The 18,855-nt window shown below is 42.9% G+C and overlaps 1 protein-coding gene across 1 annotated transcript; it reads right to left on the bottom strand.

The window, feature by feature from the left end:
* Positions 1-1,656: 1,656 nt before the first annotated feature.
* Positions 1,657-6,974, bottom strand: LOC106610648 (5-hydroxytryptamine receptor 1E). Its single transcript, XM_014210084.3, has 2 exons — positions 5,973-6,974; positions 1,657-2,381 (listed from the first exon to the last, which is right to left on the bottom strand). Exons 1-2 carry the CDS (start codon positions 6,867-6,869, stop codon positions 2,217-2,219), a joined length of 1,062 nt encoding a protein of 353 aa, XP_014065559.1. The 5' UTR covers positions 6,870-6,974; the 3' UTR covers positions 1,657-2,216.
* Positions 6,975-18,855: the final 11,881 nt, after the last annotated feature.

The raw sequence follows: 18,855 nt of genomic DNA on the forward strand, positions 1-18,855 counted from the left end.
CCGATTTTGTGAATAGGAAATCCTTTCACAGCATTAATGTTCAGGTGAACATAACTTTTTGATATTGTCCATTGACGAACACTCTGCATTGCCAGTGATGTGCATTGATTGGTGTAATATTCCTCATCTTATGATTTCAGATGGTCTGCAATGCTGACTGTGTGATCAGCAATGTTGTGGCAAAATGGCCTGGCTCAGTCCATGACTCCAGAATCTTTCGGGCCTCTGAAATCTATCAGTGCCTATCACAAGGTAAGCCACACAACCCCTATTTATAACCATCATGGCTGTGTCAAGAATATCACTGTGTTTATGAGGTAGTAATGATGAGATTTTGTGTTGACAGGTGAATTCTCTGGTGTGCTGCTGGGAGACAGGGGGTATGGCTGCCAGCCTTTTCTCCTGACACCTTTCACAGACCCCCAGGAAGCACAGCAGGCCTACAACCATGCCCATGCCAGGACCAGGGCCAGAGTTGAAATGACCTTTGGCCTCCTGAAGGCACGCTTTCACTGCCTTCACAAATTAAGGGTCAGCCCTGTTAGGGCATGTGATATTACTGTGGCTTGTGCTGTCCTCCACAATGTGGCCTGCCTGAGGAAGGAGAGGGCCCCCAGAGTGCCACCAGCCATGGACTGGGACAATCCGGCAATCTTCCCTGATGACGACAGTGGTCGGCTGCTGAGGGACCAATATGTGTTGAATTATTTTAGTTAGTATGTGTGCTTTCAATTTTGGTTAAATATGTCCTGCGGTGGCAGAGGAATTGGGTTTTTTTTGGGTTCGTTTTTTTACGAATTTGGCCTCTTATGATGTTTGTGCGGTATACTGTGTGTAATACAAGGCTGCAGGGAGGCTACTGCATCCATTCATTTGTCTGTTCAGTTGATGTGTATGGATTTGTCCTGCATTTATTTTAGTGTGCAGACATGCAGGGTGTGTTATATACAGACCTTTGAATGTGTATGTATCATTTTGTATAATATGCTTGGATTCTGTGCTTTCCATCTTGTAGTCACTGTGACTTCAGTTTCGAAAGGAGCTGATGGTTTACCTGCTTTGTTTTGTCCTTATTCAATAAAGGAACATAATGTTACACATTGTGTTTTTATATTCATATGGAATGTGTATTTGTTTATATGACAGAGTACTAGGGCCACACTGAAGAAAAAGGATAAAGTCATAAATTTATGAGGCTGGTTCTTTCTGCAGAAAAGCTACATATTGTTTTTACAGTTTTGATACTTATGACAATGTGATACTTAATATTCTGGCACATCAGCATGTCTTTGTTTATGAAACCATACTGAAGTACAATTTCACGAAATGCCCCACATCTGTCATTTTAACAACTGTCCTCCTTTAAAACAACCGGTTACAATATTATTACTTGTGTTTTTTTCCCCTCTGTGGCCCTAATATTCTATCATTTTATATATAGCCTTATAGTCTATGGGAAACTGTAAATTATCTAATGATAGCAACATAATCTAAAAATTATTTTTTATCCAAAATCATTGAAATTAATGATCACAAACGTTTAAATAATGACAGTGGGTCTAGTTATGTGATAACAATGTATAGTGAGCAGTGAAATAACTATTGGTTTCCATTTGTGGTGACTGCTGACTGACATTAGGGATGAGATTAAATAGATCCTGGAATTTAGCCTGGTCTGGAGCAGGCTAGCTCCACAGAATAAATCTCCATGGTAATTTATACCATAACATATCCTCCTGCCCCCTATCCATCTTTAGTGCAACCGGATTACGGATCAATTGAGCCAGGATCACCAAGATATCCTGGCTTAATCCCTTATCCTAGTTTTGTGCAACAGGCCCCAGAACCCAAAATATAAGCTTGTTTTACTCCATTGTTTGTAAACAATGTAATTGTAAACAAATGCTTTATAGTCTCAAAACATAGATACAACTATAATATTGATATCATGGATGGTCAGTCCTTGCATCCATTGCTCTGTCTATGAATTTGAGTGTTTACACTTCTCCAGCCCCATCCTTCAGCTGTTTACCAAAAAAGTGGTGTGGTGTCCGCTTTGTTATTGTTTAAACTACTGTTTGCCCCTTTAAGATGCAGTACTATCTCTTCATCTTTCTGTTTACCGGTGTGTTTTTAAATCTCCCGGCCTTGGTTGCGTTGGAGACTAGACCTGGCAGGTGTAACTCAATAAGCATTGAGGATAGCACATGAAATGTCTATTTGCGCTTGTTACATCGGAGCAGTTTCTTAAAAGCCTTTTTGAAGTCCTCATTGAAGCTGGTGTAGAGCAGGGGGTTGATGAGTGAGTTAACGTATCCCAGCCACGTGAGGAAGTCCGACACCTGTGCTGAGGCATGAAACACCCGGATGCCCACCAGCAACTCAAATCAAATCAAATCAAATTTATTTTTATATAGCCCTTCGTACATCAGCTGATATTCTCAAAGTGCTGTACAGAAACCCAGCCTAAAACCCCAAACAGCAAGCAAAGCATGTGAAAGAAGCACGGTGGCTAGGAAAAACTCCCTACGAAAAACTCCCTAGAAAGGCCAAAAACCTAGGAAGAAACCTAGAGAGGAACCAGGCTATGAGGGGTGGCCAGTCCTCTTCTGGCTGTGCAGGGTGGATATTATAACAGAACATGGTCAAGATGTTAAAATGTTAAAATGTTCATAAATGACCAGCATGGTCAAATAATAATAATCATAGTAGTTGTCGAGGGTGCAACAAGCACGTCCGGTGAACAGGTCAGGGTTCCATAGCCGCAGGCAGAACAGTTGAAACTGGAGCAGCAGCACGGCCAGGTGGACTGGGGACAGCAAGGAGTCATCATACCAGGTAGTCCTGAGGCATGGTCCTAGGGCTCAGGTCCTCCGAGAGAAAGACAGAAAGAGAGAATTAGAGAGAGCATATTTAAATACACACAGGACACCGGATAAGACAAGAGAAATACTCCAGATGTAACAGACTGACCCTAGCCCCCCGACACATAAACTACTGCAGCATAAATACTGGAGGCTGAGACAGGAGGGATCAGAAGACACTGTGGCCCCATCCGATGATACCCCCGGACAGGGCCAAACAGGCAGGATATAACCCCACCCACTTTGCCAAAGCACAGCCCCCACACCACTAGAGGGATGTCTCCAACCACCAACTTACCGTCCTAAGACAAGGCCGAGTATAGCCCACAACGATCTCCGCCATGGCACAACCCAAGGGGGGGGCGCCAACCCAGACAGGAAGACCACGTCAGTGACTCAACCCACTCAAGTGACGCACCCCTCCCATGGACGGCATGGAAGAACACCAGTAGGCCAGTGACTCAGCCCCTGTAAAAGGGTTAGAGGCAGAGAATCCCAGTGGAAAGAGGGGAACCGGCAAGGCAGAGACAGCAAGGGCGGTTCGTTGCTCCAGCCTTTCCGTTCACCTTCACACTCCTGGGCCAGACTATACTTAATCATAGGACCTACTGAAGAGATAAGTCTTCAGTAAAGACTTAAAGGTTGAGACTGAGTCTGCGTCTCTCACATTGGTAGGCAGACCATTCCATAAAAATGGAGCTCTATAGGAGAAAGCCCTACCTCCAGCCGTTTGCTTAGAAATTCTAGGGACAATTAGGAGGCCTGCGTCTTGTGACCGTAGCGTACGTGTAGGTATGTACGGCAGGACCAAATCGGAAAGATAGGTAGGAGCAAGCCCATGTAATGCTTTGTAGGTTAGCAGTAAAACCTTGAAATCAGCCCTTGCCTTAACAGGAAGCCAGTGTAGGGAGGCTAGCACTGGAGTAATATGATCAAATTTTTTGGTTCTAGTCAGGATTCTAGCAGCCGTATTTAGCACTAACTGAAGTTTATTTAGTGCTTTATCCGGGTAGCCGGAAAGTAGAGCATTGCAGTAGTCCAGCCTAGAAGTAACAAAAGCATGGATTAATTTTTCTGCGTCATTTTTGGACAGAAAATGTCTGATTTTTGCAATATTACGTAGATGGAAAAAAGCTGTCCTTGAAACAGTCTTGATATGTTCTTCAAAAGAGAGATCAGGGTCCAGAGTAACGCCGAGGTCCTTCACAGTTTTATTTGAGACGACTGTACAACCATCCAGATTAATTGTCAGATTCAACAGAAGATCTCTTTGTTTCTTGGGACCTAGAACAAGCATCTCTGTTTTGTCCGAGTTTAAAAGTAGAAAGTTTGCAGCCATCCACTTCTTTATGTCTGAAACACAGGCTTCTAGCGAGGGCAATTTTGGGGCTTCACCATGTTTCATTGAAATGTACAGCTGTGTGTCGTCCACATAGCAGTGAAATTTAACATTATGTTTTCGAATGACATCCCCAAGAGGTAAAATATATAGTGAAAACAATAGTGGTCCTAAAACGGAACCTTGAGGAACACCGAAATTTACAATTGATTTGTCAGAGGACAAACCATTCACAGAGACAAACTGATATCTTTCCGACAGATAAGATCTAAACCAGGCCAGAACTTGTCCATGTAGACCAATTTGGGTTTCCAATCTCTCCAAAAGAATGTGGTGATCGATGGTATCAAAAGCGGCACTAAGATCTAGGAGCACGAGGACAGATGCAGAGCCTCGGTCTGACGTCATTAAAAGGTCATTTACCACCTTCACAAGTGCAGTCTCAGTGCTATGATGGGGTCTAAAACCAGACTGAAGCGATTGTTCTTATTTTCCTCAATTAAGTTGGAAAAATAGGATGATCGAGCAGCAGTAAGGGCTCTTCGATACTGCACGGTACTGTCTTTCCAAGCTAGTCGGAAGACTTCCAGTTTGGTGTGGCGCCATTTCCGTTCCAATTTTCTGGAAGCTTGCTTCAGAGCTCGTGTATTTTCTGTATACCAGGGAGCTAGTTTCTTATGACAGATGTTTTTTGTTTTTAGGGGTGCAACTGCATCTAGGGTATTGCGCAAGGTTAAATTGAGTTCCTCGGTTAGGTGGTTAACTGATTTTTGTCCTCTGACGTCCTTGGGTAGGCAGAGGCAGTCTGGAAGGGCATCAAGGAATCTTTGGGTTGTCTGAGAATTTATAGCACGACTTTTAATGCTCCTTGGTTGGGGTCTGAGCAGATTATTTGTTGCAATTGCAAACATAATAAAATGGTGGTCCGATAGTCCAGGATTATGAGGAAAAACATTTAGATCCACAACATTTATTCCATGGGACAAAACTAGGTCCAGAGTATGACTGTGGCAGTGAGTAGGTCCAGAGACATGTTGGACAAAACCCACTGAGTCGATGATGGCTCCGAAAGCCTTTTGGAGTGGGTCTGTGGACTTTTCCATGTGAATGTTAAAGTCACCAAAAATTAGAATATTATCTGCTATGACTACAAGATCCGATAGGAATTCAGGGAACTCAGTGAGGAACACTGCATATGGCCCAGGAGGCCTATAAACAGTAGCTATAAAAAGTGATTGAGTAGGCTGCATAGATTTCATGACTAGAAGCTCAAAAGACGAAAACGTCATTGGTTTTTTTTTTGTAAATTGAAATTTGCTATCGTAAATGTTAGCAACACCTCCGCCTTTGCCGGATGCACGGGGGGTATGGTCACTAGTGTAACCAGGGGGTGAGGCCTCATTTAACACAGTAAATTCATCAGGCTTAAGCCATGTTTCAGTCAGGCCAATCACATCAAGATTATTATCAGTGATTAGTTCATTGACTATAACTGCCTTGGAAGTGAGGGATCTAACATTAAGTAACCCAATTTTGAGATGTGAGGTATCACAATCTCTTTCAATAATGGCAGGAATGGAGGAGGTCTTTATACTAGTGAGATTGCTAAAGCGAACACCGCCATTTTTAATTTTGCCCAACCTAGATCGAGGCACAGACACGGTCTCAATGGGGAAAGCTGAGCTGACTACGCTGACTGTGCTAGTGGCAGACTCCACTAAGCTGGCAGGCTGGCTAACAGCCTGCTGCCTGGCCTGCACCCTATTTCATTGTGGAGCTAGAGGCAGCCAGCATAGGATAAAAGCCCCCAGGATGAGGCCCAGTGTGCGGGCAGCCTTCCTCTCTCTGGAGGCACAGATCTGGGTCCTCTCATCACAAGTCCCCCAGTCCCCCGCTACCCGGCTTGGGCTGGTGGGATCGTTGACTCTATTCAGCTCTGTGTTTAGCACGGGATCCGAGGTAGACATCTCAGACGCACAGAGAGACGTTGGTGCGATGCAGCAGCTACTGAGGCAGTTGTGGCTGTTAGCTCTCCTCTTACACAGGCTCCCAGAGGAGCTCCGTTTGTGGTACAAGGTCCGGGCAGCAATGAAGATCCTGTAGTAGAGGATGAAGATGAGAGCCATGGGGATGTAGAAGGCCCCGAAGGTGGAGTAGATGGTGTAGCCGATGTGGTCATGCTCGATGATACACTTTGTGTAGTTGCCGAAGTTGTCATCCCCGCTGTGCCTCCAGAACAGAGAAGGCACTGAGATGAGGACGGAGATGGTCCACACGATGGTGACCATGATGGCGGCGCGGCGCGGGGATCTCTTGCAGGCGTACTCCAGGGCATTGGTGATGGCCCAGTGGCGGTCCAGGGCGATGACACATAGATGCAGGATGGAGCAGGTGCAGCAGATCATGTCCACACTCAGCCACGCCTCACAGACGACACATCCCAACATCCACCTCTTTGTGGCGATGTAGAGGACGCTTAGTGGCATCACCAAGATGGCCACCAGGAAGTCCGTGACAGCCAAAGAACAGATCAGGTAGTTGGCGGGAAGGTGGAGTTTTCTGGTGTTCATGATCGCAAGTATGACTGAAACATTCAATAAGGCAGTGGTCAGGGTCACAATGCTGAGAAGAGTCACAACCAGCACCATATCATTCTCTGGTTTCATTTAGAAGCAGCCTCCTGGTTCTGACATGCAGTTTGTTTAAACTTTTAAGCTCTACAACTATTCACCATATATTCCTCTTTCTCTCATTAGGATACATTTGGCTGTGTCCCTAGTCCAATGCAGATCCTTTTCTCTCTCTACTTCCATGCTTTCCCTTATTTGGAGCCAACTGTGGGGGGGGGGGGGGGGAAATATTGGGGCTTTATTATTTATTCATATTTTTGTTTGTGGGAAAAAACATTGATTTGAGTAAGTTATGCATAACACAGTAAATTGAATAAGATACATGTTTAACTTATTTGTTCTCAAAATGTCACTTCTTCTCGATGAGTAGATCGCTCAGACAATCTTTTTCCACACGGTGGCAGGACTGATCAGGGAATCTTTGAGCCAAGTAAATCAGTGAGACAAATATTCAGTCATATTGGAGGCAGTTATGCTCAGCATCCTAACTCATCGCAGCCCCATGACATCAATGTCAATACTCAGCATAAAGCCCTAAATGTAACAATTTTGCCCTAAACTCAATATAGGAGTATGGGGAGCACACAAAATTGTATTATTACGAACTAAGGAGCAGGAGTAGATGGCTGTTTTGCATACAGGGCTTTAAAAATGACACACTTCTGTCAGAGTGACACTTCCAAAGGGTTCAACCGTTGATACAAAAACAACAATTATGAAAAGGCAATTGACAAACATGTCTAGCCTGATGTGTGTATCCATTGAGCAAAGGAAGCCTATTATGAACAACATTCAAATGGTTTCTTGTGCATACGCCACTTTCCCTTTCAAATTAAGAACTTATATCTGCCCTGTGCAATCAGTGTTCTTCAAATAATTGAATGGTGTCATAACTATGTCATTTCAGCTAGTAGCTCTTCAAGTTTAACCACTTTGTTGAGTAGAAATACCTGCCATTACATAGTGTGGCTTACACTACTGCTTTTCAACTATTTGGTCAAGGCATCAGCTGAGCTGAGTTCGATTTTCATTTTGGAAGTCAATCCAAGCCGCTCTGTGGCATAACAACAATGGTCATACTGTGCCCCATACTCTGTAGAGCATTGTGTCCACAAGTGACTGACATGACTCACGCTAAAGAGATTGGTCATACAAGGTCATCACCCTTCATCACTTTGTCTACTGCTCAAACATACACATGCAGTTCACTCAGTCACTCCTATTGATACATATTCAATATTTGTGCTGGGTGTTACTTGACTTTTCCAAAATTATTTTTCATTTGCACACATTGAACATACAGTTGTTAGGACTTTAACTTAAAGTTCACATTTGTGGCATGCGTGCCTTCTATTCTAGACATCGCAGCACCAGTGAAAGCTTGGGATCGTCTTGTTTGAGTTGGTCCTCATATTTCTCATTAAACTCAAGAACCTATATTGTAGAGGTTATTACTTACCATTTTTGCTTCTGGCAATGCCATAATACATTCAAAGAATAAATGAAGAAGATGAAGGAGCAAAAAAAAAGCACAAAAACGGGAGCTGATCCCTAACCAACATACCGTAACAACATTTAAAAAAATAGGCTACATATAAATATTACATTTTATAATATGAGTGGCCTATAGCCGTAGTATGATAAAATGAAACTATTAGGGGGGAAAAAATTGTTATCTAATATGGTATGCTACCAAATTGGGCAACATAAGTCAGGCTACAAATGTGGCCACATAGCCTACCTTCTGAATTGTTCAATCTTCTTTTATCCATTACAACAAATGTTGTGTGTTGGTGATGAGACTCTCAAATATGTCTGAAGTCGGCAGTATTAATCGCTAGTGCGTCCGCACCTCGAGATATTCTTCATCTCAGGAGTAAGGACAGGTCAGACGGACATCCATCACTTCAGAGGAATGCACGAAATCGCAAGCGCAGGAGTTTGGCACTGTCCAACTGCCGCGCGCGCGCCAATGAGGAAGCAGTTTTCTTTCGAACGGAGTGACGGTAGGGCTCTCTGTCTCCTGGAGTACAAAATGTGACATTAGGCTACTCCATAGCGTGAGATGTTAGCAACATAGCCACGTTTGTGCTTTGGCGATGGATGGATACTTTCACGCCATGCCATAAAAGTATGTGCATAATACAGTAGCAGCCTTTGTGTTCATTTGCGCAAAACATGCATATGCATGACATTACTATTGATGAACATCAACATCAACTTCATGCAGATGAGCATCAATGATCACCCATTGGATATCGGCTATTGTCAGTGTTTGAGTCAAAACAGGGGTTCCCAAACTTTTCCCCCCAGGGCCCCCTTTTTTTTTTACATTTGAGAAATTCACATTCACAAAAGAACCAATTGGGGAGAAAAAGGGGTAAAGTACAAACAAACAAAAAATATTACCCAAGTCCAATTTCTTTGACTCCTCGATTTGAGAAGGTCTTAACTCAGCTTCTGAATGTCATGGAGACAAATCAAGATATTCATTCCCCTGTGCATAAGAGTCATGTCTTCCTCTGGCATTTTACAGCATATTTAGCCTAAAGCATCGCAGATGTATGCAGCGTTTAAGATCGGTATAAACAATCTCAAATTGTACAAAATCTCTATATTAAAATATACATCTATAATTGAACCCCTCAAATCAATGAAGATCCCACCCCCTAGGTTGGAAATCCCTGAGTCAGAGAATCTACCCCTTCACAAGCCTACAATATGCAAGTCATCCCATCCAATACCCCAAATAATGTTGCTGAGTGAGGTAGCTCTCTGACTCCAGTACGCTATTGTATAAGTGTATAATGTAGCTCTTTTCCGATCTGTCTCTGACCTAAATGGCATCCCTGAACTCATGCTTGCCAACATTCAGGCTCTTTCTTGATGCTTAATGTTCCATAATAGCTAGGATACCTGAAAAGTGTGAGTTTCCAAAACATTTCCCCCTTAGTCAGCAGTTCATGGGCATGTTGGAAAGGATAGTGGTTCCAGTCCCAGATGGTATCCTTGGGCTAAGGTACGTAGTCTGAATTGCCTCAGTAAGCATCCTGCTGTATAAATGAATATGGAGACCAGTAATGAGATATAAATTGTCCATAGATGAGTAGCCTACTTGTGTGGCTATTCATCCTACTTGTCTTTGCAATGTGGGTCTTTTGAGGATATTTGATGAATACAAATTATTGGCCCCCTTGATAAAGATGAGCAAAAAAGACTGCATAAAATAAATAATGCAAATACTGAGATACATTGTATGCAAAAAAAAAAGGGGAAATTATATTATATTATACTAACACAATTGCTCTAAAAAATACTTTAGATTTTATTTAAATTATACTTTTTACTCAAAAAGAAATGGGTCACAATTATTGGCACCCCTATTTTCAATACTCGGGCACCCTCCCCCTGTGAGGATCAAGGCACTGAGCCTTTTTCTAAAGTGTTTTATGAGATTGGAGAACACATTGGGAGGGATCGTAGACCATTCCTCCATACAGAATCTTTCCAGATCCTCCATCTGCGCTTATGGACCACGCTCTTCAATTCAAACCATAGGTTTTCAAGTCCGGAGACTGAGATGGCCACTTCAAAAAGCAGATTTTGTGGTCAATTAACCCTTTCCTTGAGGAGTTTGATGTGTGCTTGGGTTTATTGTCTTGCTAGAAGATCCACTTGTGGTCAAGTTTCAGACACCTGGCAGAAGCAACCACGTTTTTGGCTAGGCATAGTTTATATACATTTTGGACCTGACTGTATGTGCATATTCAGAGTCCTTAGGCAGGAAAAGTGTAAGAACACTCTCTCTCATATACACTACATGACCAAAAGTATGTGGACACCTGCTAGTCGAACATCTCAATCCAAAATCATGGGCATTAATATGGAGTTTGTCCCCCCTTTGCTGCTATAACAGCCTCCACTCTTCTGGGAAAGCTTTCCACTAGATGTTGGAACATTGCTTCCATTCAGCCACAAGAGCATTAGTGAGGTCGGGCACTGATGTTGGGCGATTAGTTCTTGTTCGTAGTCTGCGTTCCAATTCATCCCAAAGGTGTTCGATGGGGTTGAGGTCAGAGCTCTGTGCATGTCAGTCAACTCTTTCCACACTGATCTCAACAAACTATTTCTGTATGGACCTCGCTTTGTGCACGGGAGCTTTGTCACGCTGAAACAGGAAATTTCCTTCCCCAAACTGTTGCCACAAAGTTGGAAGCACAGAATCATCTAGAACAGTGGTTCACAAACTTTTTATTGTCCCATACCCCTTCAAACATTCAACCTCCAGCTGCGTACCCCCTCTAGCACCAGGGTCAGCGCACGCTCAAATTTTGTTTTTTTGCCATCATTGTAAGCCTGCCACACACACTATACGATACATTTATTAAACATAAGAATGAGTGTGAGTTCTTGTCACAACCCGGCTCGTGGGAAGTGGCATAGAGCTCTTATAGGACCAGGGCACAAATAATAATATAATAATAATCAATAATTTTGCTCTTTATTTAACCATCTTACATATAAAACCTTATTTGTTCATCAAAAATAGTGAATAACTCACCACAGGATAATGAGAAGGGTGTGCTTGAAAGGATGCACATAACTCTGCAATGTAGGGTTGTATTGGAGAGAGTCTCAGTCTTAAATCATATTCCACACACAATCTGGGCCTGTATTTAGTTTTCATGCTAGTGAGAGCCGAGAATCCACTCTCACATAGGTACGTGGTTGTAAAGGGCATCAGTGTCTTAACAGCGCGATTTGCCAAGGCAGGATACTCTGAGCGCAGCCCAATCCAGAAATCTGGCAGTGGCTTCTGATCAAATAAAATTTTCACAGAACCGCTTGTTGCAATTTCGATGAGGCTCTCTTGTTCAGATATCGGTAAGTGGGCTGGAGGCAGGGCATGAAAGGGATAACGAATCCAGTTGTTTGTGTCGTCCGTTTCGGGAAAGTACCTGCGTAATTGTGCACCCAGCTCACTCAGGTGCTTCACTATATCACATTTGACATTTTCCGTAAACTTCAGTTCATTTGCACACAAAAAATCATACGATGGAAAGACCTGTGTGTTGTCCTTGTTAATGGAGATAGAGAAGAGCTCCAACTTCTTTATCATAGCCTCAATTTTGTCCCGCACATTGAATATAAACTCAGCAAAAAAAGAAACGTCCTCTCACTGTCAACTGCGTTTATTTTCAGCAAACTTAACATGTGTAAATATTTCTATGAACATAAGATTCAACAACTGAGGGGGGGGGGGGGGGGGGGGGTGGCCACCATTTTTTACATTTTACATTTTAGTCATTTAGCAGACGCTCTTATCCAGAGTGACTTACAGTAGTGAATGCATACATTTCATATATTTTTTTTCTCCGTACTGGTCCCTCGTGGGAATCGAACCCACAACCCTGGCGTTGCAAACACCATGCTCTACCAAGCCACCAGCCACCAGCTGCAATAAGTACTGCAGTGCATCTCCTCCTCATGGACTGCACCAGATTTACCAGTTCTTGCTGTGAGATGTTACCCCACTCTTCCACCAAGGCACCTGCAAGTTCCCGGACATTTCTGGGGGGAATGGCCCTAGCCCTCACCCTCCGATCCAACAGGTCCCAGACGTGCTCAATGGGATTGAGATCCGGGCTCTTCGCTGGCCATGGCAGAACACTGACATTCCTGTCTTGCAGGAAATCACGCACAGAACGAGCAGTATGGCTGGTGACATTGTCATGCTGGAGGGTCATGTCAGGATGAACCTGCAGGAAGGGTACCACATGAGGGAGGAGGATGTCTTCCCTGTAACGCACAGCGTTGAGATTGCCTGCACAACAACAAGCTCAGTCCGATGATGCTGTGACACACTGACCCAGACCATGGCGGACCCCCTACCTCCAAATCGATCCCGCTCCAGAGTACAGGCCTCGGTGTAACGCTCATTCCTTCGACAATAAACGCGAATCCGACCATCACCCCTGGTGATACAAAACTGCGACTCGTCAGTGAAGAACACTTTTTGCCAGTCCTGTCTGGTCCAGCGACGGTGAGGACCTGCCTTACAACAGGCCTACAAGGCCTCAGTCCAGCCTCTCTCAGCCTATTGCGGACAGTCTGAGCACTGATAAAGGGATTGTACGTTCCTGGTGTAACTCGGGCAGTTGTTGTTGCCATCCTATACCTGTCCCACAGGTGTGATGTTCGGATGTACCGATCCTGTGCAGGTGTTGCTACACGTGGTCTGCCACTGTGAGGACGATCAGCTGTCCGTCCTGTCTCCCTGTATCACTGTCTTAGGCGTCTCACAGTACGGACATTGCAATTTATTGCCCTGGCCACATCTGCAGTCCTCATGCCTCCTTGCAGCATGCCTAAGGCATGTTCACGCAGATGAGCAGGGACCCTGGGCATCTTTCTTTTGGTGTTTTTCTGAGTCAGTAGAAAGGCCTCTTTGGTGTCCTAAGTTTTCATAACTTTGACCTTAATTGCCTACCGTCTGTAAGCTATTAGTGTCTTAACGACCGTTCCACAGGGGCATGTTCATTAATTGTTTATGGTTCATTGAACAAGCATGTGAAACAGTTTTTAAACCGTTTACAATGAAGATCTGTGAAGTTATTTGGATTTTTACTAATTATCTTTGAAAGACAGGGTCCTGAAAAAGGAATGTTTCTTTTTTTGCTGAGTTTAGTCACTTTTATGGTAATTCTTCTTAATTTAACCTCTGGAGATGTTTGTTAAGAAGTTAAATATCAGCTCTTTATGACAGAATGTTAAAATTAGGTTAAGTAAATTGTTATTTTTGACACTATTCGTAGAATGATCCAGTTCTATAAAGCACTGAATGAAAATACGTATTGGCAAACTGACTGAATAAAGATCTTGACAAAGCTGTCTGCTTTCATGTCATAAACACTTACTAATTGTGATGCATGATGAACATTACAAAACCCTGTCTCTCTGTATCACTGTGCCGTGATGAATCCTGCCCTGTCCAAAGGTATTCGCAAAGGCCTCTTTCATTGACTTCAGAGTAGGTTTCCAGGCCTTCGGCTGCATAGCGTGTCCATGTACTTGCCCTTGCTCGATTGAGGCTGTCAGTGTGAGGGAAATAGCTAACCTCTTTAATTTTATACCACCTCCAGCCATGGAGTAGAGGGCTCAGACGTGAAATATCATACATTAAACTGTTTCAACAGCCCTTGGCCTAAAATTCCACACACATCCTTGTGGATGATGATGAGTAGAGTTGTGGTTAATTCAATTAAGGGAAGCTTTTGTCACCTATATCAATCACAGCTATCACTCAGCTCAATGATAGTGTCTACTCCTGTTTCACCTCATTGGGTCTGAATGCAATTAGTAATTAAATGCATGGATTATTACTTTTTTCAGAAGTCATGGACAATGAATGATCTATATCCTATAATTGTGGATGTTGGCATGACCATGCATATTTTATATAGACTAACCAAGGTGTTACTTCAACTTTGTTGCTTGATAATGTTGCGATTTGAGAAGGACACAAAGAAGTCCCAATTTACAGGGACAGCAATGCTTAGATGAATTTGGTTTGGCTTTCTTCCGTCGAATACATGGGTCCCTACATCCCACATGTAATCCAGAATGTCTAAGCATTGCTGGAGATGACACAGCATGCAGTTAGGAGGCCCATCATTCTGCCAGCACATTAAGAGCAACTTCAGATAAAGAAGAGAATACGCTTCCCTTGACAGGAACAGCCTGTTCTCTTGATGAAATCCAGTTTGAGTTATGTTCGTACCTCAAAGTCAGGTGCCATTAATAGTGGATGGCAGTTGGCCATTACATCAACCATTACATCAAAGTTCCAAGAGCGTTTCATTCGAAGGTCACCTAGGAAGAAATTTGTAGGTCAGTGTGATTACCCAAGTGCCCCCAGGACTGGCCATCAGCAAGGGTAAATGTCTGTTTCTGACATGGAGACAACAGCACTGCCTCTGGCTCCCAGACTTCCAAAGACTTTCTTGGATCAGTGAGGAGGTACTGCCAGTATAAATCAGGAGAGGTTCTGTCATCTCTCCACTTTATATGCTGACTTGTAGGCAAAGCTCTTTGAATTGCTGGAGCTAAACTCTGATGTCCTTCGATCGCCGTTAGAGGTCTTCTTTTAATAGTTGTTCTTTGCATCATTGATCTTGGTCCAGTGTTCTTTCACGTTAGATAAATTATGTTCCACCATGTTCCCAGTCTATCAGCTCTGTAATGTAAATATCCCTGCTGTGCCTCAGAAGGCAGCAGACATCTTGGAGTTGGCAATTCATATTCGTCTTACATTATTATAATCTTATACACCAAAAATTTGTTCCTAGCCAAATGGCCTCATGACTCAATTCTTTTTTATCAGCAAGTCTTTAAACTTCTCAATATTGGCCTACGTTGGGTCCAGGCATTCATTGAGTTTGTCTTGGTGCCACAAATGTCCTCAGTATTCACCTAGATCTCACCTATTACCTCAATAAGTATGTTTGAAAGGAACAGAATGTCAAAGGAGTTTCACATTATGCACCACTGGAATGCATAAAAGGTGATTGGACTAAGGTTTTGTGTAATGTATTCATCATGAAGCCACGTCATTAAACAGAATCAGTGGTTATGATCAGCCTCAGCTTTGTCTGTGTTATGTCATTCCACCACTAAATTTATTTAGTGATGACTAGCCCAGACAAGAGCCCAAAATCATGTGGGCTGTAGTGACTTCCCACTGGGCACACACTGGTTGAATCAACGTTGTTTCCACGTCATTTCGACGTTGAAACAATGTGCCATAGACGTTAAATTGACGTCTATAACCAGTGGGTTGAGACTGTAGCTAGACCTAACCCCTAGTCCCATATAATGTAGAGGTCATTTGTATCACAGAAAGACATACAACATTAATGTCAACAATATGCTAATATGACACAATACTTGGATCAATTTATGATGTGTCATGCAGCTTCAGGCCTAAATATGGGCTGTCCTTCAACGTACTTTCTCAGTTTATTCTTATTGATTGGTAGAAAAACTGTTAATGCATAGCACATACAGTACATTACTCAATTGGCCAAAAAGCTGGAGTAATGCATAGCCCTCTCGTGGACGATAATTACCTTTAGTGTCTATTCATGAAGGTATCTTCTGTCTGGAGGAGTTTTGTTAAGAGCCCCTACGCGCGTTCTGAGAGTTAACACGCAACGCTTGCGGTGCGGTTTTGGAAACAGAAGGAACATATCTTTCATATCACTGAGAAATATATATTTTTTAAACTAAAGGTTGAATTACTACACACCCATTTGGTTGGATGGATCTGTGCAAACCTGCTACAGTAAATGTATATTTTTTATTTGAAAGATTCTTTCTCGCTGATATGAAAGATAAGTTCCATGTTTCAAAAGCCGTATCATAAGCAATGATTATTGACGTTTCTAAACGTTAAAACAGAGCATCGGGATTGTAGTTCACATGGTCCCAACGGTAAACTGTGCTTATAGCTGAGAACCTTTGGGATAAAGCAGAATGCCTTGTTAATGCCTTGGGTTCTCGAGAGCTAGAGTAATGCATATCAGAGCCAACACGCTCATTACACATAATAGAGTTGACAACTTTCAAGGAGCTCTTTGACTTTCATGCTATTATGTTTTTGAATCTAATGTAAAAGATCAAAGGGGACTTGAACAGAAACTAAAAGAACTAAAGCCCTAAAGCCCTCTGCCAAATCTTCATTTAAATTACAAATGCACAGCCTAAACTGAAAGATGAGGAGAGTAATGATTAATGATCTAGCAAGCCCATAGCATAGGGGGAAAACATATTAATCAAATCTACTTATCCTACAATACTTCAAAATAGTTAATCACTTACTTTCTCTACACAAATGACTAGTTCATAGTAGTGATGGGGGGCAAAATCGTTTTTTTTCACAATATATTGTATCGTATCGTTTATACAATATCGGAATATTAGTTTTGCGCTAGTTTGCTGTACCTGCACCAAAACTCCAGTATTTTCCCTTCATACGCTATATATACAAAAGTATGTTGACACCCCTTCAAATTAGTGGGTTCGGCTATTTCAGCCACACCAGTTGCTTACAGGTGTATAAAATCGAGCACAGAGCCATGCAATCTCCATAGACAAACATTGGTAGTAGAATGGCCTTACTGAAGATCTCAGTGACTTTCAACGTGGCACCGTCATGGGATGCCACCTTTCCAACAAGTCAGTTTATCAAATTTCTGCCCTACTAGAGCTGCCCCGGTCAACTGTAAGTGCTGTTATTGTGAAATGGAAATATCTGGGAGAAACAACGACTCAGCCGCAAAGTGGTAGGCCACAAAAGCTCACAGAACGGGACCTCTGAAGCACGTAGCGCTTAAAATTAGTCTGTCCTCAGTGGCAACACTCATTACCGACTTCCAAACGGCATCTGGAACTAATGTCAGCACAATAACTGTTTCTCAGGAGCTTCATGAAATGGGTTTCCATGGCCGAGCAGCCGCACACAAGTCTAAGATCAACATGCGCAATGCCAAGCGTCAGCTGGAGTGGTGTAATGCTCGCCTCCATTGGACTCTGGAGCAATGGAAACGCATTCTCTGGAATGATGAATCACGCTTCACCATCTGGCAAGCCGACGGCCGAATCTGAGTTTGGCGTATTGCCAGGAGAATGCTACCTGCCCGAATGCATAGCGCCAACTGTAAAGTTTGGTGGAGGAGGAATATTGGTCTGGGGCTGTTTTTCATTGTTCGGTCTAGGCCCCTTAGTTCCAGTGAAGGGAAATCTTAACGCTACATCATACAATAACATTCTAGACGTTTCTGTGCTTCCAACTTTGTGGTAACAGTTTGGGGAAGGCCCTTTCCTGTTTCAGCATGACAATTCCCCCGTGCGCAAAGTGAGGTCACAACTGAAATTATTTGTTGAGATCGGTGTGGAAGAACTTGACTGACCTGCAATGAGCCCTGACCTCAACCTTTGGGATCAATTGGAACACTGACTGCGAGCCAAGCCTAATGGCGCAACATCAGTTCCTGACCTCACTAATGCTCTTGCGGCTGAATGGAAGCAAGTCCCTGCATCAATGTTCCAACATCTAGTGGAAAGCCTTCCCAGAAGAGTGGAGGCTGTTATAGCAGCAAAGAATGGACCAACTCCATATGTCCATGACTTTGGAATGAGATGTACGGCGAGCAGGTGCCCACATATTTTTGGTCATGTAGTGTAGCTTGTTCTCCATCTTCTTTTTAAACAGGGAGCCAAATTATTTTCAGCACTTTTATTTCCATGACTGATCAAAACACATTTTCGCAAGTCTCTTTCTTGTCCCTCTGCAGCAGACATATCGTGAGCAATATGTTTGGAACATCGAATCTCAAAAATCACAGTATCGAATCTCAACCCATAAGAATCGTGATAATTGCAATACATATCCTATTGGTATCGTGAAAATATCGTATAGTGAGATCTCTGGCAATTCTCAGCCCTAATTCATAGGTACCATCCTAAACTGTCCAAACAGTCATACCTTTAGCTTGTCATACACAATATAAACAGTTCGTAAAGGACAAAACTAAACAGCTGATGGAGAATTGTATACTTTTGTAGTTGAATAACAATGCTGCAGTTGTTAATAATTAGTGTAACTAATGCTTTGTAATAACTAGAGTATAAAACATTGTTATACCTGCGGTAGTACAAACTTATGCTTAGCTCCATCTGTGCAAGGATTCCCATTCCAGAGGGACGGTGGAAAGCAAACCCTAGGAGATAGGGAGAGTTTTCGGATACGACTGCTGTAGAGTCAGGTCACCAAGCTCAGCTTTACCTGTCGATAAAGCACTGAGGTGTGGGGGCATATAGTGGGCCTATGTGCATATTTATGAAGTTCATAAAGTCCTTCCAACCACCCCTTCCAGTTACGGAAATTGATTATGAGTGTGATATTCAGAAAAAATTGCATATTTTACAATGACGTCTCGTTTATCCATAAGGCTTCTGTCTA

Source organism: Salmo salar, chromosome 09 (genome assembly GCF_965601325.2).
Source record: "Salmo salar chromosome 09, fSalSal1, whole genome shotgun sequence".
Classification (NCBI taxonomy): domain Eukaryota; kingdom Metazoa; phylum Chordata; class Actinopteri; order Salmoniformes; family Salmonidae; genus Salmo; species Salmo salar.